Source organism: Mirounga leonina, unplaced genomic scaffold (assembly GCF_011800145.1).
Source record: "Mirounga leonina isolate KUSES-001 unplaced genomic scaffold, KU_Mleo_1.0 Mir_82, whole genome shotgun sequence".
Classification (NCBI taxonomy): Eukaryota; Metazoa; Chordata; class Mammalia; order Carnivora; family Phocidae; genus Mirounga; species Mirounga leonina.
The window spans coordinates 51721474-51749266 of NW_023270825.1; the positions used below are offsets into that span (position 1 = coordinate 51721474).

At 37.0% G+C, this 27793-nt stretch overlaps 1 protein-coding gene across 1 annotated transcript in view; it reads left to right on the forward strand.

Annotated features, from left to right (window-relative positions):
- The first annotated feature begins 3285 nt into the window (after window positions 1-3285).
- The window catches only part of MIS18BP1 (MIS18 binding protein 1), a 46789-nt gene continuing 22281 nt past the window's right edge, over window positions 3286-27793 (forward strand). The window contains exons 1-10 of the mRNA XM_034992391.1: window positions 3286-3711; window positions 7397-8032; window positions 11990-12100; window positions 12327-12799; window positions 18887-18960; window positions 20998-21128; window positions 23403-23490; window positions 24460-24617; window positions 25222-25373; window positions 26050-26146. Coding sequence (XP_034848282.1) covers window positions 7495-8032; window positions 11990-12100; window positions 12327-12799; window positions 18887-18960; window positions 20998-21128; window positions 23403-23490; window positions 24460-24617; window positions 25222-25373; window positions 26050-26146 — 1822 coding nt within the window. The 5' untranslated portion in view covers window positions 3286-3711; window positions 7397-7494. The remainder of the gene's footprint in view (window positions 3712-7396; window positions 8033-11989; window positions 12101-12326; window positions 12800-18886; window positions 18961-20997; window positions 21129-23402; window positions 23491-24459; window positions 24618-25221; window positions 25374-26049; window positions 26147-27793) is intronic.

Sequence of the window (27793 nt, forward strand, 5' to 3'; positions counted from 1 at the left end):
AAAGGAAATCACTACCTCAAAGAGATATATGCACCCCCATGTTCACTGCAGCATTATTAACAATAGCCAAGACATGGAAATAACCACTAGGGTGAATGGATAAAGAAGATGTGAGATATATATATATATATATATATATATTTGCATTTGCAGCAACATGGATGGACCTTGAGGGCATTATGCTTAGTGAAATAAGTCAGACAGAGAAGACAAAAACTATATGATTTTACTTTTATGTGAAATCTAAAAACAAAATAAAATCAAACTCATAGATACAGAGAACAGATTTGCAGTTGCCAGAGGCAGGGGTGGGGAGAAGTAAAATGGGTGAAGGTGGTCAAAAGGTACAAATTTCCAGTTACAAAATAAATAAATCCAAGGATGTAATGTACAGCATGGTGACTACAGTTAATAATACTTACTGTATATTTGAAAGTTGCTAACAGAGTAGATCTTAAAAGTTCTCATGACAAGAAAAAATATTTTAACTGTGTACTGATGGATATTAACTAGACATATTGAGATTATTTTGCAATATATGCATATATTAAAATCATTATGTCATACATCCGACACTAATATAATGTTATACAACAATTACATCTCAATCCCAAAAAATTTAATTAAAAATGTTTTTTTTTAAAGATTTTATTTTTGAGTAATCTCTACACCCAATGTGGGGCTTACACTCACAATCCTGAGATCAAGGGTCACAAGCTCTACTGACTGAGCCAGCCAGCCTCCCCTAAAAAAATGTTTTTTTAAGCCTTTGAGTCAAGGCCATCTTCTTCCCAGGCAGCCTCCACCATTATGGATTCCAGGATCTGCTCATTTCCGCCCACTCTAGGACACCTCTGATGGGTTACCCCAAGTCTCCCTGTTGGGTTAGCCAACACTTTGTCAAATCTGCATTGCAATTTTAGGCTCCCTCTGCCCAGTTCTACTTCCTTTCCCTTTTTTGTTCCACAAATGTCAGGTATGTATCAAAGTCTGAAGATTTATTAGGCCCAATCCTTCTTCCTCTCCCTTAACCTTCACAGGCTTTATCTCCCCAAAAAATTCTGGTACTCCTAAGTCTATCTTACCAACAGCTTCTTTCAGGATCTAACCTGATATATCTTTATAGCACTTTCTACAATTTGTAGTATGTTTATGTTTGTAATACTGTCTCTATTACACAGCAATCTCTGGCAGTTTTTTCTAAATTTTCTAAATACCTCACATAGCCTGGGTAACCTCCCTTTTGACTGCATCCTCATCCCTCCTCCAGGCCCAGACACAGCAGTAGTGACTGTATAGTTGAATCTTACATAAGGGAAACACAACTGAGAGTGAAAAGAATCTAAAATCCTGTTTCAGGGCTTACAACTGTAGGATTTCTCAACCCTTGGCATTATTGACATTTTAGATTGGATAATTCTTTGCAGTGGAGGCGCTGTCCTGCACACTGTAGGATGTTTAGCAGCATTCCTGTCCTCTACTCACTAGTTGCCAGTGGCATCCCTCTCACTTGTGGTATTTATGATTTAAACGTCTCCAAACATTGCCAAATGCCCTGCTGGGGGGAGGGGGTGTACAAATCACCCTTGGTTGAGAGCTATCGGCCTTGAAGAAAGAGCATCTTTTTTGTAATTCTCCCCAAAATGCAAAATGCTCTATGGTCATTTAGTACCCTGCTGGAACTTACCATTGTCCTGGGAATATTCCTCCAGGCTAAGCAGACCCAGATGCCTTGGCAGCAGCTCCCACACAGTGTGAGGCTTCCATTCCCTTCCTCCTCTGTCTGTCCTTTGGACCCTAAGTGGGTCTGCATGTGTTCGCATGAGTAACAGACTTAAGCCTGCACAGATTATCACAAATGGCTGACTGAACCTTAAAGGAAGGCCCATCCAGGGCAGTTATGTTGATGTCCCAATGGACAAATGAACATTGTCCCTTTGCTTGTATGCCTTCTCATTATAGTTTGCTATCCACAAACTGTTTCCTCCAGTTTTGTTTGGAAAATCATTAGTCAGCCTTATATCAATAGCTGTTGCTGTTCACCCTGGAGCATGGTATATACTAGTTATTTCTCACATGAAAAGTGATTATTTAAAAAATAAAAGTTTATATTTCTGAGTGTCTCCCCTTAATATTATAAGGTTCCTGTTCTGGCTGAAAGTGTGAGCCATGGCCATCTCCATAACAGGCATGGAGACCTCTCATATTTCTATCTCAGATGCTTTGGAATATGAATGCCTATCTCCTCAAAGTCTCTCTCACACAATGTGCATTTCATACGCTTTCATACATGTCACTTAACAGATATCTTAAGTCTAGCTTTTCCCAAAAATCTGGTGCAAATTAATGTCCAGCCATTTTCTCATTATGCTGCAGACAGAAACTTCATATTATCTATGTAGCTTTGCTTTCCTCTCCTCACCTCAACTGTTTTCTTCTCCTTACTTGCATTTATTTGCATATTTTAGATTTATATTTCGAACTCTGAATATTCGATGTGCACAAGATTTAGTGAAAACAGAATTTAGACGAGGGGATTGCAAAAGTCACTTTAAACAATCTATTACAACCAGTTCAGTCCAGTGTTAACGGAAAAATGCGAGATATGGTTCTAGGATGCTGCGGAATTTTCCTGGATGAGGAATACAATGAACTCTCCTGTCCCATGCTGACTTGTTGGGGAGGGGGACGGAGTTAGTGGAGAGAAGATGCTGCATCAGAGCCGGAGGGGTTTAGAACGGAAAACATTCGTTACTCCTCTGGCTCCTCCTTCTCCGCCCCCAAGACTGAAACAGGGCGCCGTGTGCAAAGCTCCCAGCCCGCGAACGCGTCTTGCCAAGGCGCTGAGGTGAAGGATGCACCATAATCCGCGGTGGTTAGAGTAGAGCATCACTGGCAGGGCTCAGTCTCAGTGCACCGTCACAAACTGCTTTGCAACAGAGTCGTCAAGATTAAAGCTTTTGGGATTCGATAAAATCAGGTTCAGAAAACATCACTTGGGGAACAGCTTGGGGAAACAGCTCAAATTAAACATTCCATTGCAAGTATAACTTTGCATTCAGTCGTTTATCCTCTCAAGGACAAAACGTTCTTTCTCATTCTCAAATGAGACGGCCATAGAAAACTAAAAGCTCTCTCAAACGAACTCGGAAAGCTGTTTCTTCGGACAGGTAAGCAACAGACACCACCACCAGCTATCAAACCAGTGGGGGAGGAGGGTAGCTGAGAAAGGCCAAACCTAAAAAACCGCGGTAGCGCAGGAGAGCGCAAGCGACGTCTGACGTAAGCCTTCCTGCCGCAGAGCATAACGGGAGGAGCGGCGACAGGCGCTAGGGGCGCGCGCCCTCTGAAAACGAAACGAATTCTGCAGAAGACTAGAGCGGCGCTTTCGGTGCTCTTGGCAGCTTGGGGTTACCCTCCTTTTGTGGAAACAGCCCATTGTCCGAGCGGTAGGGGCCACCCCGTTTTCTCGAGTCGCACGGTGACGCAGTTCCTGAGCGCGCCAGTAGGGGCTGGCTGAAGGGCGGGCTCTTCAAATTTGAATTCCCAAACTGTTGTGGGTGTCAGGGAACCTCGCGGAGGAAGTGAGGGTCACCTGAGGCCGGGCTGCGGGGGGCTGGAGCTAACCTGGGCCAGAGGCGCGAGCCTTGACCCCTCGCGAAGCCAAGCCCGGACTGCCGCCCTCTAGCCCTTTCAGGCCCGTCACCCAAGGTATGAACTTGCCCCGGTCCCCTCGCCTCCTGCCGTCGGTCCCCTCTGGTGCTGAGAGTCCCAGCCCCTCAGCGTTTTCGGCCCGCGTGGGCTTTTGTACGTTTTTGGCATTGGTAGGGGTCTCAAAACTGCTCATTCGTTGTGTACGTAGTTGTTGCGTGTCTACTTTCGTTCAGATTCGTTTCGATGGTGAACGCTCGAGGCCTTTGTTCTAAAATCACTTGGAGTAAAAAACTTGTGATTTGTGTGCATCCCTGCCCTTGGACCCAATGATCCACGGTGCTATAGAAACAGTTGAACCATCGAGCTCATTTCTTCTGGTTAAATTACACGTGTAATGGTTGCAAACATACGTAGATGTTAATAAAATTATTTAGAAAACGGAGGGCCCCTTCATCCCACTTTTCAAAGTTAAACACTGTTCACAATTTGGTACACTTCCAGATTTTTTTTCCCTGTGCTTATGCTCATGTGTTTTACAGCAATGCAATTGTACGTCCTCTTCTACTCCTTCCTTTTTTATTTAATATATCCTAGCTATTTTCTACGTCAGTACCTATTCAGGAATATATCTTTTTATTGAATACATAGAATTCAATTGTATGGGTGTAGTAGCACCATAGTGGTGGAGATCTAAATTGTTTATAGTTTGTCCTGTACTTCAGTGAACTGTATAGTGCTTGTTTAAGGACTTGGGCCTTGAAGTCAGACTTAGGTCCTGCTCTTAATCGTTGTCAGTGGGACCTTGGGTAGGTTACTTAACTACTGTGCCTTAGTTTCCCCATCTTCAAAACTCTCCAGAATTGCTGTAAGGTTATGTAGTGTCTGATGTCCATGCAGTAAATATTGACTGTTAGTACCACTTATATATTTGCATTCTTCATGTAGTTGTTTCTGTAAGAAAAAGATTTAGAAATGGAATTTCTTAGTCGATAGCATGCACACCTATATTTTGAAATTGATCTTTTCCAATCTGATAAACAAGAAGACCCACTGTTTTAATATGCATCTCTTCACTTATTAGTAAAATGAAGTGTCATTTGACTCAGTGGCTTTTTGTATTCTTTATTAATTGCCTTTCATGCCTTCTGGCCATTTTCTGTGTTGATCATTTTTTTAAATTGATTCATTTGGTCACTTTGAATGTTATTTATAGTAATTGAGTTGAATCAATTCCTTTGTATGTCAAGTGCTGGGGTTTTTTGTTTGTTTCCCCCCAAGTGTATCATTTGCTGGTTAACTTAAAATTCCTCTCATTTTTTCCCATCTCCACCTCCCAGTTTTGGTTAGTGTGCTTTGGGATTTTTTACCCTTTCCATTATAATTACAATAATAATAATAATAATTATTATTATTATTATTACTGCTACCACTATAGTAAATTCCTAGAAGAACTTTTCATGTAATTTTGGGAAGAAGAGTAATAGTTACATTTAGAATCATATCCATGATAAAAACAGTTGTTTAGCCTTACCTATATATTTACATACACTATAAAGTGCTCATAGCTAGCTTTTTCATACAATGGTTTTCTCATGCCCAAGTCTTTATTTTAAATAAATAGCAATTTTTTTCTTAGTACATCAGCATTTGTCAATTTTCAGAATAAATGGCAACAATTAGATTTTCCAAATAGTTTTAAGCAGTTAGTGAAGCACAAGCATACCATTTTAGAATTCACCTTCTCTTCTCTAGTCCAAGAAGGAACTAAATTTCTTGTTAGTGACCTCCATCTGTTAGGTTAAGCCTGTGCTTGGCCTTCAGGATACTCTTTTCCTCAACCTGAGGAATGCCTGTTACTGAATCCCCATCCTCTAACATCTGTCTCTTCCATCAGAGTCTGAGCATCATAATCTGTTTTCTTTGTTTTGCTCTTCTGTTAACTAGGAGGAGAATGGGGCTTTAAGGGTTTGGCCTCTACCTGGTGATTTCCTGTTTTTCTTCTGTATCTATTCTGCAAAGCCTCTATGGGCAGAAAATCCTAGATAATTTTTTTTCCTCTACATCCTCTTTTCCACCAACCACACTGAAACCACAACTATTGCCAACTCTTTTGGCGTCTGTTGAGTTGCTATTCATCACACAGTGGGAAGGAGGGGCTCCTAGGAATCTTCTGTGTCTTTTTTTGAGGGGGGGTGGAATTTGAGGTTTTCCAGAATCTTGACTACTCACCTCCATCCTACTACATGTTTGAATTGGGAGGGAGGAGGTTGGGCAACATGAAAGAGGAGTTATATGCTGGTTCTTCGAGCCTCTCAGTGGGACCATAATTATCTGCCTTTAGATGAAAACAGTAATGTTTGTCTACTACAGATTGGGCCTGTTTTCAGTTCGACTAGTTTATTTGCATTTTATACTTCCTGTTGAGCATTTCATTAGGTTGTGAAGAATTGAGATTATGTGAACCTGTACATACTTTTCCAATTTTTAGTGTGCAGTTGTCCCAATTTATTCATTTTTTATTTTGAGAGTTTAAAGTGAACCACTAGTGAGTATTTTAACTCTCAGCACAGGATTCCTATCACTAGCACGTTGCCAAACACATAAATCTATGCATTATTAGTATATATTTACTGAATTAACATTCTGCGGAAGAATTCAGCAGTTTTTGTGTCACAGGACTAGATTGCCCAGATAGCCGCCTTTGTCAGCTCTTGTTATTGAGGAATATTTCCCTTTTTTCTCTTATAAACTGTTGGATAAAATGCTATTTGTGTCTGAATTTTTAACTTCCATACTTCTCACACAAGTTACTTAGAGATACTTGATTTCTTTGATCTGACTGCATTTGTATTTTCTTGGTACACTTTTTGTTTATATGATGTTAAATACTGATTAGAATAGTTATAAATACAGCAATAGAGATGCAGTAAGTTGAAACTAGTAAGTTCCAAGCTCCTTAGGTGGAAATGTTTTATTTATTTACCAAGTATTACAAAATGCAACTATATGGTTCATCACCTAGAATCTTAATTTGTAGGTGTGGGAAATAAAATATATTTATAAAAACAAGCTAAAACAAGTCTAAGACCATGTATGCTCAAGTACATGATTTCCTCTAAAAATTCTAAATAGTATTAATTTTTTTAAAAATCATAATGAGTATAGTTTACTTTTGATTTGAGAGTTTTTCAACCAAAACCTCATAGTTAAAATGTTCAGCAGCATAACAAAATCAGGATTGGGAATTATTTAATTAAAAACTTGAGTGAATCTTTCAGCTTTCATTAGGATGTATCATCTTAGCTGCTGCCTTAAAATTTAAGTGCCTAAAAGGAAAAGCGATGTTTGTGAAATTTAATCTTTTATAGTCTAATATAGTGCCATATGCAGATGTGATTTAATGCTTTTTGATGCAGATATTGGATTGGAACCTCCAGGACTTGAGGTTCAAGTATTTTAAAAATCAGATACTCGAAGTTCAATTTTTATAGTTACTAAGTAGATGATTTGGTGAATACTGCTTTTTTCTAGAGAAGTAAATTTAAAGACCAAACTGTTCATCTAAAATAATAATAAAATGAGTCTTTAACAAAAATATAAAGCCTTAGATTTGTGAGCTATGGATTATCCAGTGTTGTTATGAACCAGTTAAGCCTTTTAATTAGAATAATATTGTTATGGAAAGCAAATAAACTTTTTTGCACCAAAGCATGATAAAGGTTGATTTCACATTGAATTACAGGTTCCTCTGGGCCCCTGCTGAATGAAGGTCTGCTATCCTGAATATTGTGTTTAAGTGAATTATCTGTTAGAGAAAATTTGTTTCTACTGTTTATCAAGATGATCGCAACACCTTTGAAACCAGGAATTTATTTGTCTTCAGAGACATCTTCTCAAAGAAGAAATACGCCCATGCATGCAATCTTTTTTGACAGCATTCCTGCAGGCACACTTACTCCTGTAAAAGATTTGGCAAAATATCAGAACCCCTCTTTAACACTGAGTGACCATAAAAAGAATCATTTTCTAGAAGTGACAAATTTTAATAATAAAAATATATTTCATTCCACCATGCTAGCAGAGGCTACCACCTCTAACAGCTCTCTTAATATCAGTGCTATAAAGCCCAATAAGGATAGATTAAAAAACAAAGCAAACTATGAATCACCAGGAAAAATATTTCAAAGAATGAAAGAAAAAGTACTGCGTGACAAGCAAGAACAAGCATCAGGAAACTGTAGTTTGTTGGAACCACCGAAAAGTGAAAAGAAAATTTTTACTCCTAAAGGAGCTGAGAAAAGAGTATTGCAGCATACCTACGTCTGTAAAGAAAAGGAAAACAACAAATCATCCCAATCAGATAACAGTTCACCAAGAGGTTAGTTTTATTATGTGTTGATTGAAAAGCTATGATGTGTTGTGTTTATTATGTCTGATACTGTTTTAGGTACTCAGGATACAAGAGTGAACAAAATGGACAAAAGTCCCAACCCTTGTGTAACTAGCTCATATTTAGGTGGTGGGAGAGACAGATTTAAATAGTTTTTATGGTACAATAGAAGAGAAGTGCTATGGAAAGAAAAGACAGAGTAAGGATGATGGGGAGGGTTGAGTGGGCTGCAGTTTTCCATGTGGCGGTCAGGATATGGTTCAATGAGAAGATGGCATGTGAGCCAAAAAATTAAAGGAGGTGATAGATACAGATAGAATATTGGAAGAATTGGGAAGGATGATGCAGACAGAGTAACAGCTGATACAGATACCCTGGAATAGGAGCATTCCTCAACAATTCAAGAACCAGCTATGAGATTAGTGTATCATAGAATGAGTGGACAGAAGTGGGGAGGAGGGGACAGATAGAGTCAGATGACGTAGAGCCTTATAGGTGAATGTTAAGAATTTGGGCTTTTATGTGAGCAAATAACCCTCAGTGGAGGGTTCTGAGCAGAGAAATGAGAAGATCTGACTTATATTTTTAAAATATCACTTGCTGTCAATTTGAAATAGTACATTTATCTAGGTGAGATAGGGTGTTGGTTTGGTTTAGGTGGTAGCAGTGAAAATAATAAGTGGTTGGATTCTGGGTGTATTTTGAAGGAAGAGCTCATAAACTGGGTGTGGAATGTAAAAGATACAAAGGTGTGGAATGTAAAGATAAAAAAGTTATATAAAGAAAGTAAATAAAATCTTTTTAAAAAGATATAAAAGGTATATATCTTTTATAAAGATATAAAAAATGTAAAACCACCTGTAGGGTGTTTTTGTTTGTTTGGTTCTGGGTTTTTTTGCTTGAGTAGCTGTAAGGATGGAGTGATTTAACTGAAATGGGATAGACAGGGCTGGGAGGTGCCCAGTAATTAAATTTTTTGTATGTTAATTTTGATATATCTATTAAAAATTGAAGTGTAGATATGATTAGGCTGTTGAAAAAAATTAGTTGGGATTTAGGGAAGTGGTCCGGTGAGAAAAATACATTTGGGAATCATTAGCACTTAAATGGTATTTGAAGAGATTAAATGAGATCATCAAGGAATAACTGTAGAATGAGAATACATTCAAGGATGAGTCCTGAGGCACCCCAAAATTTAGAAGTTAAGAATAAACGAACCACAAGAAGATTAGGAGGAGGAAGAAAAACCGGAAGTGATACTTCGGAAGCCAAAAGAACAAAATGCCTTTTTTTTTTTTTTTAAAGATTTTATTTATTTATTTGACAGAGACACAACGAGAGAGGGAACACAAGCAGGGGGAGTGGGAGAGAGGGAAGCAGGCTCCCCGGCCGAGCAGGGAGCCTGATGCGGGGCTTGATCCCAGGACACTGGGATCATGACCTGAGCCGAAGGCAGATGCTTAACTACTGAGCCACCCAGGCGCCCCGTAACAAAATGCTTTAAGGAAGGAGTCTTTCACTGTATCTAATGCTGCTAATCAGTCAAGTGAGGTGAAGGCTGAGATTTAACCATTGGATTTAGCAACATGAGGGTCATTGGTGGCTTTGATGGGGGGATTTGGTGGAGTGATAGGATCAAAAACGTGATTCAAAAGGGTTCAAGAGAGAATGTGAAGGAGAGAAATTGACAGTGTTAAGTATCGACAACTCTTTGAAGAGAGGAAAGAAATATGGGAAGTATGGTTTTAAAATAGTTTTGGAGTGGCTGGCTGTAGAGTGTGCAACTCTCAGTCTCAGGGTTGTTGAGTTCAAGTATATATACACGTATATTTTATTGTTTTTAATGTATGGTGAAAGAACATTTTTGTATGCTATTGGGACTGATCCAGTCGGGAAGGAAAAACTAAAATTGGTAGTATGATACCCTTGAGTAGTTGAGAGGTAACAGAATCTAAAAGTGGAAGTTTTGGCCTTAGCTAGGAACATAAACAGATCATAAATCAAACAAGAAGATAGGCAGTGTTATATGACTTAAGGAATAATCTGAAGTAGACAATAAAGCCATCAGCTGAAAGTGAGCATGAGAAACTGGTATTAAAGTTTGAGGAGGTGGGGGTTTAAATAATACAGGAGAGTGGAAGAGTAAATGGTCTATGCCTAAATTTGATTTCTTGTGCAACATTAAGGACCTACTTGAGACTTGTGAGCATGAACTTAAATGAGAGCAGTCAATGTAGTTTTGAGTTTTCCTTTAGCCCTGCATAGGTGCTGCTGGGGAATAGGCAGGGAGTTGGATTTTATCAAGATTGTAATTTTATCAACTAGGATGAAGAGGACAAAGGAGTTGAGGTGTGTGTATAAGGGGACCATGAAAATTAAGTTAGTTATACAGAGAAAAGAGGACCTGAGGGAGATGAGGAAGTGTGAAGAAGTGTTAGGTGGTAGGATAGTCATTGGATTTGAGAGAATGATCTGGAAAGGTAGAATGATCAGAATTTGGGACATTTGAAATAAAGATTTTAATGAGTTGCAGTAATTGATAAATATATTTTACGTGCACTATCTCCTAATCCTTTCAGCAGACACTATGGGTAGATGCTCATTTAATAGTCTAGGAAATGGGGCTTACAAAGAGGTTATGTCTGCTCCACATCTCACAGGTAGTAGGTGATGTGCTGAGAATTAATACAGGTACTTATTTGAAAGCCCATGCACTTTACTACACAATAGACTGTGGATATATTGTTGTATTTCAAAGATAGTGATATATTTTGATACAAAAAGAGTTTCTAGGGGAGTTTGGGATGGAGGTAAGGGACTACACAAAATCTATGTTTCATACAGTCTGGGAGAAAAGGGAGAAGCAAATAATGCACATTAAAGCATGTCTTATTTGTCAAGTGGAATTAGAGAGGAAGAAATAACTCACTGCTTTGAGAATCCGATGACTCTTTTCCCCGAAAATGCACAAATTTTGTATGTAATTTCAGAGACCTTTTGGAGAATCTGCATGGACTTTGTACTCTAAGATAAATGACCTAGATTCTATAGTATGTTATAGCTGATTGAATTACCTACTTGTCTTTACTGCATTGCCATGCCATTTCTAGTAGAATTAGTTAAATAGAATCTTACTCTTCTTTTATGATACACATCATTATAATAAAATCTTTATATTAAGATTTCTAAAGCTAAAGCTGCATATTTACTAAAGCATAATCACTATCAATTTTTGTCAGAATATTTGAAATTAAACATATAAAGTAATTCAGTTTTTCTTCCAATTTTAAGTCTGTTACCTTCCCCTTTTTGTGTGAAAGAAACATTTCTACCTTCAAGAAATAAAACTTTAACAATCTAGGATATAAAGTAGAATAAAATGTAAGCAGTACTATTAGTCCCTACTTGTCTAGTAGATAAGCCTACCAGATTTTTGTCTTTGAAGGTCTACTAAAGAGATGTCAAAGGCATATAAATTATGGTTGTGTCTGCTATTGAGTCACAACATTGCAACTTTTAACATACAAGCTACACCTCTTCAACTGTTCTTTCGTGTTTTAGAAATTTACAGCAACCAGAAGCAGAAGCAGAATTTTCAAGACTGGATGGCACTTCATATATAATCTTAAGATATACCTCTCTGATTTGTGGCAGCACCAGAATTTTATTCCAGATCACTAAGCTTCTGAGTCCAGTAATAAACTTTTATCTAGAGCTGGCAAGTTATAACATGTAGAGTTTTTTAAAAATTCTTTCTCAGCATACTGTAGATACAGAGAATGTGATGAAAGCACGAGAAGATAAAAAGGGAAATGTAACTCATATCTTACAGAAGTATACTGTATTGATCTGATCATTATTAAATATAAGTAAAAGACATTTTTTTCTTCTCAGTGACTAATACAATTCAATTTCCTCTTTAAAAAAAAAAACAACAAAACTCAACCTCAGTGCAAGAATTTCCTCTAGAATCATCAAATAGTACTTTCCTTCTGAAAAAGCAAAAGATTCAATGTCAGCAGGAAAAGAAAACATCTCTGCATAATTTAACTTACGGTAAAGTGCTTTTTGTTTTGTTGAATGTATAGTTGAATGTTCTAGATAATTATTCTCCCTATGTAGGCATCCCTTTCAGAGAAAGACTGAGCAGAAGGGTGGAGCATTCCTAACCTGAACACTTCTTTTTAATATAAACAGTTTGATATTATTGTTTCTCTCTTTTAATTTCATATGATTCTTCTATAAATTCTTCTATAAATGTTTGGTCTTGTATTTTTTGCAGAGGCTCCATTTCTGAACCAAGAACATGAAAATGTTTCAGCTGCAGGATTCTCCAGCAAGGCATTACCTAGAGCTCAGTTGGCTAAACAAATTCTTCACTCAAGGGAGAATACATTTGTAACCACGAAGTCTAAAAAGGACACCTTTGTTTTAGAAGGCATTGATTCTGTTATTGAAAAATCCCAAAATACTACTGTTGACACTCTCAATACTAACTGTGTTCCTGTTAAAAATGGTCAGTCAATGGTTTCTGATAATAAGATGACAACAGAAAGGACTTCACAACAGGAAATTAATGAGAACACAATGCCCAGAGAGACTGATCTTCTGGGTTCCATGAATGATACATGTAAAATTGTGCTTGCAACTCCAAGATTTCATATAACAATACCTCGGAAATCAAAAAGAAATGCTTCAAATCATTCTCCTCCAAATACACTTCAAACTCTTACAAATGGAGTTAAAAATAATAAGGTAGGACAACTTAAGGCAGATTTACATTTATGTTTTTACCCTCTCGTTCTTCAAGAACTGAGCTCTTAAGCTGTCATTAACAGTAGCTTCATTTTTTTGTTTTATTGTTTAGTGTAGAGGCATTGTGGCCTAGTTGAAGAGAGCATTGGGTTGAAAGTAAGAGAATCCAAGTGTTAAGTCTTAACCTTGCTCTATTACTAGTTGTATAATCTTCAACAATTTACTTACTCTCTTTGGGGATGAACACTGAGTTCATTTCTGTTCTTAATTTTTTTTTTTTTTCTGATTCTTGGAGTACGATTAACAGCAATTAAAAGAGAAAGGGATTATAGCTTCTGAAGACTTGAGAATTTTTCCTATTGTAAAATAATACAGAGTGATCAATAAAACACTTTAGGCTATCACACTATGTTACATTAGGATAAATTCTCTGAAGTGGAATGGAATACAAGTTTAAGGACAAAGATAGAATGTAAATTTTCCAATTGTTAAAGGTTTGTCCATAAATTTTTAAAAGGATGATAGTGGTATTTAAATTCCATCTAAATTTGAGGGGTGCCTGGCTGGTTCAGTAAAGCATGCAACTCTTGATCTTAGGGTTGTAAGTTCAAGCCCCATGTTGGAAGTGTGATGTAACAGTTATAGTTTTGGGTTTTTTTTTTTAAGATTTATTTTTATTTTAGAGAGAGAGAGTGCATGAGGGGCGGGGGTGGTTTGCAGACAGAGAAGGAGAGAATCCTCAAGCTGACTCATTGCTGAGTGTGGAGCCCCATGTGGGGCTCAATCCCAAGACCCCTAGATCATGACCTAAGCGAAATCAAGAGTCGGACGCTCAACCAAATGAGCCACCCGGGCATCCCACAACAGTTACAGTTTTATATCTCAATGTATTCTTTGGAAATTGCATTATTTGCAAATATTTAGACTTAATGAAAATTTTTAGATGTTGCTTTAAAAATGTGTGAGGTGAGTTGAGCAAAAAAGTTTGAAGACAACTATAATGGGAGATCCCACAGTACTAATTCTGTCATTGCTACAGTGCTGTTTATCTTACTTACTACAAGAAGATTAAGCCTCCCAAGACTCTTATCTATATACAGTTCTGTATATCCCCTAGTTCTGACCCAGTCTGTCTCTCATCTCCAAACATTGCATTGTACCCTCTTGAACTCAAGGTGTATCATCAGCAAAATGTTAAATTCTCAATTTTCTGTGAACATTTCTTAACCTTGCTCTAACCAAAATATGGCTTATTTTCTTAAATGGTGGCTCTTTTTTCTCCCATATCCCACAATGTTGGACCTAACGAGGATATAATGTATCTCTTTTGTTTCTCATTATTATTTCAGGCCATTTTCCTTCTCTTTAATACAATCCCTCCCCCTCTCCTCAGCTTCTTTGAAATAAGTGCTATAAGACTTTATTACTCCCTGTTCCTTCTTGTAGTCCTATATAATACATAACCTGCTAGTCAAGACCTTGCATTACTATTAAAGCGTTTAACACCTGTTACTTTTTCTAATGCTACTATTTCTGTCATCAACTCTGGTGACACTAACATCCATATAGATGATCCATCCAGCCTCCTTGAATTCTTGATCTTAAATGACCTTTCCCTTACCATTACCCTCTACCCTAGTCATACTCGTACCTTGTCTTTGCCAGTATGCACCCAGATTCTCACTTTCAAGCATCCTGCTCTCCAACTCCTGCCTTTCCAGATCATTCTACCCCTAACATCAATACTCCACCTTACTAAGGCACCCTTTAGTCCATCAATGCTCTCCTGTCCTCATTTCCCTCTTTACCTTATAGATTCCATGATCCCATCATTGTAACATTCCCTTGATTTAACTCTCGGGTCTCTTGCTTTTCCCTCTGTTATCTCTCTCTCTCTTTTTTTTAAAGATTTTATTTATTTGAGAGAGAGAGAGAACATGAGAGGGGAGAGGGTCAGAGGGAGAAGCAGACTCCCTGCTGAGCTGGGGACCCAGTGCGGGACTCGATCCTGGGACTCCGGGATCATGACCTGAGCCGAAGGCAGTCGGTTAACCAACTGAGCCACCCAGGCGCCCCTCCCTCTGTTCTCTTTTGACCAAGTTGTGATCCTAGTTAAATTTCACTCATATACCTAAGAAGCAACAGGCAGGGGTACCTGGGTGGTCCAGTTGGCTGAGCATCCAACTCTGTTTCAGCTCAGGTCGTGATCTCAGGTTTGTGAAATTGAGCCCCATGTTGGGCTCTGTGCTCAGCACAGATTCTGCCTAAGACTCTCCCTCTGCCTCTCCCCCCTCTTTCTCTAAAATAAATAAATCTTAAAAAAAAAAAGAAAAAAAGGCAACAGGTGGCTGGAACAAAATGCACAACCACACTGGTCTCATTTTAAATTTGAGAGCAAACCTTAAGGGGGCTCTCAGTATTGAACATCAGTCCTGCTACACTTCACTTGTTAATCCACTTGACTTGCCTAGAATAATATTTCATGCTTTTTCTCTTAAAACTTCCAAATCTCCTCTCTCTGCCTCATTCTCAATTTATTGAACTTCATATTCCCATTACCAAATCCACCAATCTACTTGCTGCTCTCTCCACATATTCTGCTTCCCCTTCTCTTGTAATGGATGAACAATCTGTGCTCCCTTTTCAAGGCCAATTCATTTCCTCTTACCACCTAAAGAACTTTGTCTCTCTAATTATACCCTCAGGTGTTTCCTCTCTTCTGGAAAATTCCCGTTAACATTTATTTGTGCTGAAACGTGGCCTGCATTTAAAAAAAGTGCAAAGAAAAAGTTCACCTTCCTATTACTCCCTATCCTATTCCATCTATCACCCCATTTTTTTGTTTGTTTCCATTTACTGTGAAACACCTTGAAAGAGGTATATGTATTCACAGTTTTTGCTTCTTCTTATTCCCTCTTAAATATGTTCTACTTTGGACATTCAGAAATCACTCCATGAAGATTGCCTTTTGCAGGTTCACCAGTGATTTCCATATCACCAAACTCAATAATTATTATTTCTTATTATTCTGTTGCTCACAAGGGTTTAACACAGTGAATCAAAACATCCTTCTTAAAACATTATATTGCTTTTTATTTTGAAATCCATGATATCTTACTCTTGATTTTCTACTATCTCACTGGCCATTCTTCTCATTCCCCTTTGCTGCTTCCTGTCAAGACTGTCTTATCCAGTGCTGTAGCTTTAAATTCCATTTCTCTACAGGTAGTTCCCAAATATATATCTCCAGTCCAGAACATTCTCCTAAACCCCACACTCACATATTCAATTGTCTATAGGGCTTCTCCATTGATATCTAATAGGCATCTCAGATTTAGTATGTCCAAAACTAAACTCTTGATTTCTTCCCCAAAAACTGCTCTCTATTGTGTCCCATATTGGTACATAGTAATACCACTCCCCCAAATACTTAGGTTAAAAAATTTAGATTCATTTGAGACTCTTGTTTTTCTATCATACTCCACATCCAAACTGTGAGGAAATCCTGTTGGCTCTCCTGTCCTGAATCTGGCCACTTCTCACTATTCAGCCACTACCTCTTGGTCCAGGACACCATAATCTCTTGGATTACTACAATAGCCTAATGGTCTCCTTGCTCCCCCTGTTGCCTCTCTCTCCTTCCTAATGTTTTTCAGACAGAAGCCAGAATCATCATCATCATCATCTTTTTTTTTTTTTTTTAAGAGTCTATTTGTTTACCCTAGAGGAAAAGAGTGTACACGAGCAGGGGAAGGGGGAGAGGAAGAGAGAAGCTTTAAGCAGACTCCTCGCTGAGCGCATGGCCCTACACAGGGCTCGATCCCATGACCCTGAGATCATGACCTGAGCTGAAATGAAGAGTCTGATATTTAACCAACTGAGCCTCCCAGGTGCTCTGCCAGAATCTTTATATAGTCCAATTTCTCCCGAGTAACCCCTTAAAATATTAAATCATGTCACTACTCTGCTCAAAATCCTCTAGTAACTTTTTTTTTTTTAAGTATTTATTTATTTGAGAGAGAGAATGAGAGAGAGAGCACATGAGAGGGGGGGAGGGTCAGAGGGAGAAGCAGACTCCCTGCTGAGCAGGGAGCCCATTGCAGGACTCGATCTAGGGACTCCAGGATCATGACCTGAGCTGAAGGCGGTCACTTAACCAACTGAGCCACCCAGGCGCCCATCCTCTAGTAACTTTTTATCTCAAGAGAAAACCCTAAGCCTTTACTATAGTTTACAGGACTCCCACATAATTCAGTCCTTGACATGCCTAACCTCATCTCTTACTCCCCTCTCTTGCTCTCTTGCTTATTCCTTTCGAGCTACTGTGGCCTCTATGCTATCTACTTGGGGACTTGTACCTGTTCCCTTTGCCTGGAAGAACCTATTCCCAGGTAACCCATATGTCTTATCCTTCACTTTATTCACTTCTCTGTTCCAAGACTTTCCTTATCATATCTAAGTAAGCATGTCTTATACTTATTTTTGATAATAATCACTGCCAGACATTATTTGTCCATTTGTTTGGATATAACCACCACCACCCCACTTGCTTCTACACATCCACCCCCCAGCCCCCGTGAGTGCACGTTAGCATACACACACATGAATGTTTGCTCTAACAGGGCAGCCATTTTGTTTCTTACCAAATCCCACTGCCTAAAACAGTGCCTGGCATATAGTAGAGGTCAGAAATATTTTGCTGAATGAATATGAATGAACATTTTGATATTTTATGTAAGCAGGATGGTACAAGATTCTGGAGCCAGGATTCCCAGATTTGTAACCAGTCTGTGCCCCTAACTAGCTGTGTGTGACTTGGGCAAATTACTTAACTTGACTTTACACTTTCTTTATTTACAAAATGAATAAAGTATTACCTGCCTCCTAGTGTTATGAGGATAACATGAGTCATTGAATCTAAGATGCTTGGAACATTTTTTATTTTTAATGTCCTCTCCATCTGACTGTTCGAACACATGATCTATCTTAGATAATTCCAAGTGTGGAAGTATTAAAAATAAAAAAGGAGTTTCATTGCCTATTTGTAATTGAGGAAAAATATAAAATAAAAAATAAACATAATTGAGGAGAAGTGCAATAACTAGGAGCACCTTCCATTTTAGCGTCTTTTTCTGGCTCAGCATAAAACTACCACTGAAGAATTTGTCTTTACAAATTTATAATTTTTTTTTAAAGATTTTATTTATTTATTTGAGAGAGAGAGAATGAGAGACAGAGAGCATGAGAAGCGGGAGGGTTAGAGGGAGAAGCAGACTCCCTGCCGAGCAGGGAGCCCGATGCGGGACTCGATCCCGGGACTCCAGGATCACGACCTGAGCCGAAGGCAGTCGCTTAACCAACTGAGCCACCCAAGCGCCCTACAAATTTATAATTTTTTGTATGTAAAGTAAATGGCTACTCAAATTAGTTATTTTTGACTTTTGCTGAATTTCTCATCAGAAATAATTCAGTGTTAAGTTGTTACTCAGTAGAAGCAATTTCTCAACACAGACATTCACAGAAATTTTCCTCTACAATAAGATTTTGTCCTAAAATAATTCTCTAAGCTGTTTAGATATTTGCTCTGGAATAGAATGCTGTTAAATACAGATTATTAGCAATCACCTTTGTAGTTAAAGAAAATTAAATGCAACTCCAAATCAACTTTGCAAAAAAAAAGAAAAATGCTATATTTTTTAGGGATAAGAATGATGGTGAAGTGTATACTTCACAACTGACTCTTTTATCTAAGTTAGGTCTTTTGTCTTTAATGGATACCTTAGAATTTTCGGGGATTTTTTTTTTTTCTCCAGTGGTTGAGATATTCGATATTAAGAATATTTGATGTAGAACTGATTCTGGATTGGAGAAAAAATTATGCAGTACAACCTCCATTCAGTCTCCCTCTTTTCTGTTTTATTGTATACAAGAGTTTTTACCTTATTACTATTTAAAATAGAATGTGATTCTTATATAGATGAGCACTAAGTATATGAGTTTTTTTCTTTTAATTTGATGTAAATTGATTTTGTAATGTTTTTGCTACAAGTAACATAGGAAATATATACTTCATTTTATGTTGATTAGGTGGTCCAGCTACAGGAATGGATGATTAAAATCATTAATAATAATACTGCTATATGTGTAGAAGGAAAATTGACGTAAGTATAACATTTCCTTATTCTAATAAAATTTATAAGTGTATAAGAGCTAAAAGGAGATGCATCTTCCTATAAAACAAAGACTTTGTAACGAGGTTACAAACTAAAGCCAGAAAAGTAAAAGGACTGTGCAGAAGCTGGCCAAGTTGATTGTAACCAGATTTCTTGTTTTCACCTGTTAAGTTCCCTTTAGAATAGTAACAACTCAAATTTGTATACAGAGTGCTTTATTTTTTTCAGAGGTTCTAATAAGTGGACTGGTGTTCTCTGCTTAATTATATATGGGTAGTTAATATTTACTACATGCATTTCAGTCCAGATTCTCACATCTAAATTGGGACAACCAGATCTAAATTACTGATCCAGAAAAGGAATCAGAATTATTTAAAACTTTGCCATACAGCTACATATTAAGTAATCATTGGCACTCTCTGGTTCTTACTAAAGCAAAAGCATCATCAGGTAAGTGGGCTTTGCCTAATTTTGCTACTCTATTAGCAACATCGTCTCTTTTTCAAAACCAATTTCTTAGTGGTTAAAAAAAACTGTAATAAAAGGTTGTAATAAGATAATATATCACTGTTCAGGGTGCTCCCTAGAAGTTTATAAGTTGTTTATTTAAAATCTGTCTTGCCCATTCTATTTCTGCTTGTCTTGGGCCAATTCCCTTAATATCAAAGAGGTGGTCTGTGTTGCCTTTGTTGGAATCCCACTGCTGCTGCCTTACTAGCTATATAACATGGGCAAGTTATTATCCTTTTTCAGTCTCAGTTTCTGCACAATGGTAATATTACCTATTCTTTGGGTTATTTTGAATATTAAAGTTAATATTTGTAAGACTTGAGAACAGTGCTTTTGGAGTGCTATTTATTTATTTATTTATATTTTAAAAATTTCTTTATCTTGCCTATTTATTTTTTTATTTTTGGGGGGGGTACTTTTTTTTTATGTTATGTTAATCACCATACATTATGTCATTAGTTTTTGATGTAGTGTTCCATGATTCGTTGTTTGCGTATAACACCTAGTGCTCCATGCAGAACGTGCCCTCTTTAATACTCATCACCAGGTTAACCCATTCCCCCACGCCCCTCCCCTCTAGAACCCTCAGTTTGTTTCTCAGAGTCCATAGTCTCTCATGGTTCATCTCCCCCTCCGATTTCCCCCCCTTCATTCTTCCCTTCCTGCTATCTTCTTCTTCTTCTTTTTTTAACATACAATGTATTATTTGTTTCAGAGGTTATTTAAATGTTAATTAAGTAAAATAAAACAAAAAAGCACAAGATCACTATATTAAAATATGTATGAGTTTAATCCCATTTGACTAAATGAAAGAAACTTAACTGTCATATTACACTTGTAATTAGTGTGATTATTACTAGTTATCTGATGAATTGGGAATGTTCAGTGTTTATCTAATACATCTTTATATTTTGTTCTTTCTATTTCATATTCCTAGCTTCATTTAAGGAACTATGAAGAGTAGATTTATGGGTTAGTGATTTGATCTTGCAGTTTGTTTTTTTCCCAGTTGGAACCTCTTTTTGGTACTTTTCAAAGAGGAAGGTAAAAATACTTGGATGGGTAGTGAGGGTAAAAAAAAAACAAAACCCTGCAGGATTAGAGGAATCCAAAGTATTTAACTGCATGAAAGCTAACATAGTATAGGCCCTGAGGAGGGGACAGGAAGACATTCTTTAGAAACTTGGCATCAGTTAAGATGAAGTTGCAAGCATTGTCTGCGCCAGTTATTTAGAGAAGGCCCCTGCTTCCTTGCTAATGATAAATTTTTTATTAGTGATTTGGTTTGGCCACAGTACAGTTTCTTGGTACATACTCTGAGGATCACATTAGCTAGGCAGTTGAGTTCTGCTACAATATTTGGCCCTCAGATGTTTTGTATTTAAATGAATAATACTGCTAATGTAGCTGGAGTGCGAATTTATTACTTTCTATTATTAAAAGTTTGTAAACTTATATATGTACATTGTGATTACTGGTAAAATGTGAATACTTTGGCCTTTAATTTTCTCCTAGAGACATCCCTAACATATATTGGCACAGTAATGTCATTATAGAACGGATTAAGCACAACAGACTTAGGACTTTATCAGGAAATATTTATATTTTAAAAGGGATGATAGACCGGATTTCCATGAAGGAAGCAGGTAATGACTGTCATTATTATAAATTACTTTAAATGAAGCAATTAATCATATTTCTAAGTGATATCTATTTTTTATTCTTAATTAGGTGTTTTAAAATTATGACTCAAAAAAATTAAAACAGAATTGACCACATTGTGTAAAACTATTATGTGTTGACTATTCTTCTCTGATTTAATCACCCTTATTGACAGTTTAAATAAGTCCAGTGATTTTTAAAAATACAAGTGAAATGTTTTGTGAGGAATTGTTTTATAAGGCTATAATTTAACTCTCTAGTTTGTTGAACCTGCCCAGCACAACCCCAGTCCTGTTATAATCTAATTTTCTGCCTATGCCTTGTGCACAGTAATGTGGCTGAAGAAGAACACACATGATTATTTTACTTTAAGTTTGTGATTACCAGCAACAAGTTGTTGTCTCTTGGTGCCACTTGGCATCCTACCGCATTTCCCTATTGCATTCACTCTCCCATCCTCCTTGATGGCTATTGCGCATTTTTACAAATTTTCAATACCTCCTTTTTTCCTCTCACAGGAGAGGTGCTGGGGGAGGGAGGGGAGTGCTTGAGCAATAGAAACACTCAGAAGAGAACTTCACCATCACATCTACTGAGCTGCTTGCGTCTGTATCTACTTTTGTTCTGAACTGTCCATGTTCCTGTCTGTGTCAGCCTATCCATTTGTACCCTTCTTTCCATTTTCCCTCTTTCACTCAAGGATATCACTCCAGTATTCTCCCTTATCCTGTCAAAACAGTTTTAAACCCTTTTAACCCCACTTATTTCAGCTACTGTTTACAGCAAAACTGCTCAGAAGATTCTGATTCCTTGAATTCTTTCCCATTTTTAAAAAATTCTCTTTAATCATGACTTAAACTGCAATTCTTTACCAAACAGTCCTTATCAGAGTTACCAGGGGCCCCCACATTGCTAAATCTAGTATATGCTTATCACAGTTAGTCCTACTTACCTCCTTGAAATACTTCTTTATTTGCCTTCTGGAACACTGTATTCAGATTTTCATGCTGTCTTACTCTCTATTCCTTCTTAGTTTATTTGCTTATTTTGCTCTTTCTTCTTTGCCTCTAAGGAATGGGGTAGACTGTGGCTCTTTGTATACACTCAGTGATGTGCTGATTTCTTTTAGGCTTTAACTTTCATCTGTATGGTGACAAATGCCAAATTTCTATCTCTCACCAAAAAAACTCCCCAAGCCACTCAATTCATTTTCCATCTGCCCATTTGACATCTCCACTAGGATGTCTGCAGGCATCTCAAATTTGATATGTCTAAAACCTGGTCTTCTCCCTGAAATCTGCTTAGGTAGATCCCCCGTCTTTCCTTATTTCCAGTGGCTAGCCAGAATCCTTGGAGGCATCTTGAATCTTCAGTCTCTCTCACACCCACACTTAGTGGGTCAGTACATCCTATTGGCATTATCTCCATAATTTATCGGGAAGCCAGGCCTCTGCTGACCTCTCCGGTCCAGACCTCCCTTGTCTTTCGTCTGAACCATTGCAGAATCCTAACTGGTCTCATTATTTCTTCACTTGTATTTCCATAGACTTCTCGAAATAGCAGCTAATACAGTCCCGTTAAAGTAAGTCAAATCCTGTGGCTCCCTCGCTGAAGGTCTTTCTATAGCTTCCCATCTCACTCAAAGTAAAAGACTGGGTCCATAAAATGACCCCAAAGCCTTACCATCTTCTTTGTTCCCCTACTGCCTCTATTCCCTTCTGAGTAGTTTCCTAGTACTAGCTTCTTTCACTCCACTCCAACTATACTAATTTTTACATCAGGCCAGGCACACTCTTACCTCATAGCCTTTTATTTCGTCCCCTCTGCTTCTAGTGTTTTAATCCCTTATTGCCACATGGCTCTCTCCCTCATGTCCTTCAAAGCTTTACTCAAATAATGCTATTTCAGTGAACCTCTCTGACTCTCCTTTTTAAAAATGCTGCCTGCACCCCTCTTCCTTCCCCAGCATAAAAACACTAGTATCCCTTTGCCCATTGACTACATAATTTTTCTCCATAGCATTGACGACCATCTGACAAACAAGATGTTTATTTATTGGTTTGCTTTCTCTTTCACACTAAAAGGCAAATTCCATGAAGGCAGGAATTTTTGTTTTGTTAACTGCTGAATCCTTAATGTCTGTGGCAGTGCTTGGCACAAAGTGAGCAATAAGTATATATTTTTTCAATGATGAACCAATGACATGTCTTTAAAATTCTTGGCTTTTAGATAATTTTTGTTTGTTTATTGTTAAATAGGATATCCAAACTATCTCATAAGGAAGTTTATGTTTGGCTTTCCAGAAAAATGGAAAGAGCATATTGATAATTTTCTAGAACAATTAAGGTAAAGTACTTCTTAACTTTTAAAAAAGTAACTTTATTAAGGTATAATTTACATTTGATAAAATGCACCCATTTTAGGTATATAATTTGAGGGGCTTTTACAAATATATCTGTTCATATAACCAATGTAAATTGGTTTTAATTTCTTTTGGGGGGCAGGGAATGCTAGTTTTGAAGTTCTCTCTGATTTTGGATTTTTAGAAAGCAGTAATACTTTACTAGAATTTCTGTCATATGGAATAAATCTAAAAGAAAAAACACTGTTGACATTTCAGGGAGCATCCTCATTCAACCACCCTTTAAGAGGCATGTTGCTGTTAAACATGAGTGTAGAGTTCTTGGTCCTTTTTTCTTTCATTCATTCCTTCAGTAGTTATTGTCAGTTGCTTAGCAGACCCTGTGCTGGCACAGGGAAAGCAAAGAAAATTTGATTAATTCTTGCCATTAAAGGAACTCATAGAGGATACAGTGATATAAGTTAATTAATCACAGTATAATTGTATAACTTGTAATGCGGGGAGGGGGTGGTCCTGTAAAGAGCCAGATAGGAAGTGTTTTTATGGGCATACTGCCTCTATCAACTATTCAACTCTGCCTTTGTAACAGAAGAGCAACCATAGACAGTACTTAAATGAATGAATGTGGCGGTGTTTCAGTAAAATTTATTTCCAAAAATAGGCAACTGGCAACAATTGTCCTGTAATTTTCTTACAGTATTAGCCTAAGTAGAAAATAAAAGAGCATAGAGTAGTAAACACTTACAAGGTTTTATTTGATTCTTTTGATTTAGCTGTTGTCCTTCAGTTCTTTGTGGGGGAAGAGGTAGAAGTCATAAAGGCTTAAATAATGTAAGATTAAAGGTAATCTTTGCTGGGTGGGGGGAAGCTTTATCTGAGGGACTTTATTTGTATATTTTGTTTTTGTTTTTTGAGAACAAATATTAGAGGAAAAATACTATACTTGTTTTTAGGGCTTGTGAAAAGAAAGAGGGAAAGGCCAGACAAAAACAGAAAACTGGAAGATTTGTCCCTGATATACGAAAATCATCAAAAAATAATGCAAGAGAAAACCAAACAGATGTCCTCCAAAGAGCCAGCACTACTTACGACGTTGATTGTTGTCATTTGGGTATGTTTGCTCTTTTTTCTTCTCCTGGTATGGTGGTAAATTCTTACATGAGCTCCACATTTATCTGTTTATATCATATTGAGTTTTTGACTTACACTGCCCTAAAATTCTTATTTTTTATACTTGAAAAACTACAGTGCAGTCTGCTCATAGTGAGCATTCTGCTTACTTCTTTAAATATTACATTTTAGTTCATCACAATCAAGAACACTAATGAACATGTCAATGAAAGATGATTGTTCTGTTTCCTAGACTTAAGTATTTAGGCTAACAACCTACCTTAGACCTATATTACAGATGCTTAAATTTTTATACTAAATTACATTTTTGTTACTAGACAAAACCAGTTTGCTTTCATGGAGGGAATGGCATGTTTTTTTGAATGACCATTGCTATAAAGGTAGCTGGCAGAACTGTTGTGTCAACTCTTTGCCAAAACTATAATCTGCCTCACATCCCACCCTACCCCCTGCTGGAAAAAAGTATGAACACTAACTTACTACTCTTTCTAGATAATAGTTTTTGAAAGTGAATTCTTTAATGTGGAAAGGCAGCTTATCTTCTATATAATAATTTATTGATATCTCCATCTTTGTACACATAGAAGTGAAAAATGCTAAGCGCGGTAGGTTGCCAGGAGCCACAGAATTGAACGTGTGCCATGGTAATTGCCAAAATAAACCACCGTTAAGTCTCCCAGATGACCAAGTAAATAATACTTTTCAAAATGGAGGAGGAAATGACTTATCTAATCAGGTAAGCTTTTACTGTACACTGTGATAATGTAGAGTGGTGGTGTGATGCTACTAAAAAGGTTCGGGACCAAACTAGAAATCATGAATTCTGTTAAATATCAGCCTTTTGTTCATCTTGACAATCTCTTGATATTTATTTTCTCCGTGTCTCATTGGAAAAGTTCAGTCAATAATAACAGAAAGTTTAGCTCTTAGAGTAAGGCTTAAATAAAATGTGTTTGTGTGTGTGCACGCATGTGCACACTTGACATATCACAGGTATTAAATCAATAAAGGAAATATCTAACATACTGGTTATCCACATGGTGCTTCCAAAAGCTTAAGCTTTTGGAAATGAGTTTCTGAATGCCTCCATTAATGAAATTTGTAGAACTAAAAGTACCTAGATATTTATATGCTTGATACATACTGTGAAAATACTTGAGGTCATGTTTATAGGTTTATTAAAATAAAAAGCTGGGGCGCCTGGGTGGCTCAGATAGTTAAGCGTCTGCCTTCGGCTCAGGTCATGATCCCAGGATCCTGGGATCGAGCCCCGCATCAGGCTCCCTGCTCCATGGGGAGTCTGCTTCTCCCCCTGCTCATGCTCTCAATCTCTCTCTCTCTATCTCTGTGTCTCGAATGAATAAATAAAAAAATCTTTAAATAAAATAAAAAGCTGTCTTTTTGTTTTGAAGGAATTAATTGGAAAGAAAGAATGTGAAAACTTGTCTTCAAAGAAACTTGGAAATTGTGAAAGAACAAATGAAACGATAATTAAAAGTCAGAAGCAAGGTAATATATCTTTATAGGTTTTATATTAAGCAGACAGCTCTTACTTGAAATGTTTTTAATATAATAATAGTACATAATATTATATTAAACATATAATAAAATTATGTCAAATATATAATAAGTGGTCTCATAAATTTCCAAATCTAAAATGGTAAACCAGGTATTTCAATGTTTATAAATGTTGGGGGTGGTTTTTGTTGGTTTTTTTTATGGGTTTTTTTTAGAATACCTTTTTTTTCTTTAATTGAAGCATATACAGTGTTATTAGTTTCAGGTGTACAATAGGGTTTTGTTTTTCTATATAACATAATTTGCATAATAAAATAATCTATTACCTTACATACCATATTTACTTGCAGGTTTGCCTCCCTTAATCTAGATACTAAATAATTTTTATTTATTTATTTTTTAAACTTTTTTTCTCTTAAGTAAACTATACACCCAACATGGGGCTCAAACTGACAACCCCGACATCAAGAGTCACATGCTGTACCAACTGAGCCAGCCAGGCACCCCTAATTTTTTAATAACAAAACTATACATTATTTTAAATATGCTTTTTGGAATGTTTAAGGTGATATATCTTTATTGATTTACATTGTAAAGAAATGTTTAAAGACTATGAATCTTTTAATGAAATTAATGCCATCATTTAGCTGTGTGTGTCGATTTTCAGTACGATTTCATTGAAATCTGCATACCAGAATTTAAAGAGCCTTGTCTCTATACATTAGCAAGTTTAAAATTTCATATTGAGTTAAATCCATCAGCTTAGTAGCATTTTTATTTTATTTCTTTTTTTATTATGTTATGTTAATCACCGTACATTACATCATTAGTTTTTGATGTAGTGTTCCATAATTCATTGTTTGCGTATAACACCCAGTGCTCCATGCAGAACGTGCCCTCTTTAATACCCATCACCAGGCTAACCCATCCCCCCAACCCCCTCCCCTCTGAAACCCTCAATTTGTTTCTCAGAGTCCATAGTCTCATGGTTTGTCTCCCCGTCTGATTTCACCCACTTCATTTTTCCCTTCCTGCTATCGTCGTCTTCTTTTTTTAACATATAATGTATTATTTGTTTCAGAGGTACAGGTCTGTGACTCAACAGTCTTACGCAATTCACAGCGCTCACCATAGCATATACCCTCCCCAGTGTCCATCACCCAGCCACCCCATCCCTCCCACCCCGACCATTCCAACAACCCTCAGTTTGTTTCTTTTAAGTGAAAGGAAGTGAAAGTGAAGAACATTTACTAAGTGTTTAAAGAAGTAGAGAGGAAAAACAATACTATTTAGACTATCAGGATCATGCAATTTAGGTTAAAGTATCCAGATAGGATGAATCTTTATTCAGATTATTTAATAAAATGAATAAAAATATTCAGAATAAAAGTATTTTGTTTAAAATTAGAAAGTTCAAAATTTTCAAATTGCCAATTGAACATTTGAATCAGATTTATGTGAGGAATTAAAAGAAAACACTTCCCTCAGGAAGATAGATGATTCCCTTGAGAAATCTTGTAGAAACTTTCTTGATTACTTTTGATTAGTACCACTTCTCCATGAATTATAATTTAGTGGCTTCTTTTCTCTCCAGCATCCAACTTTACTCATCAGGCTTTCATTTTATCATTCTTGTAA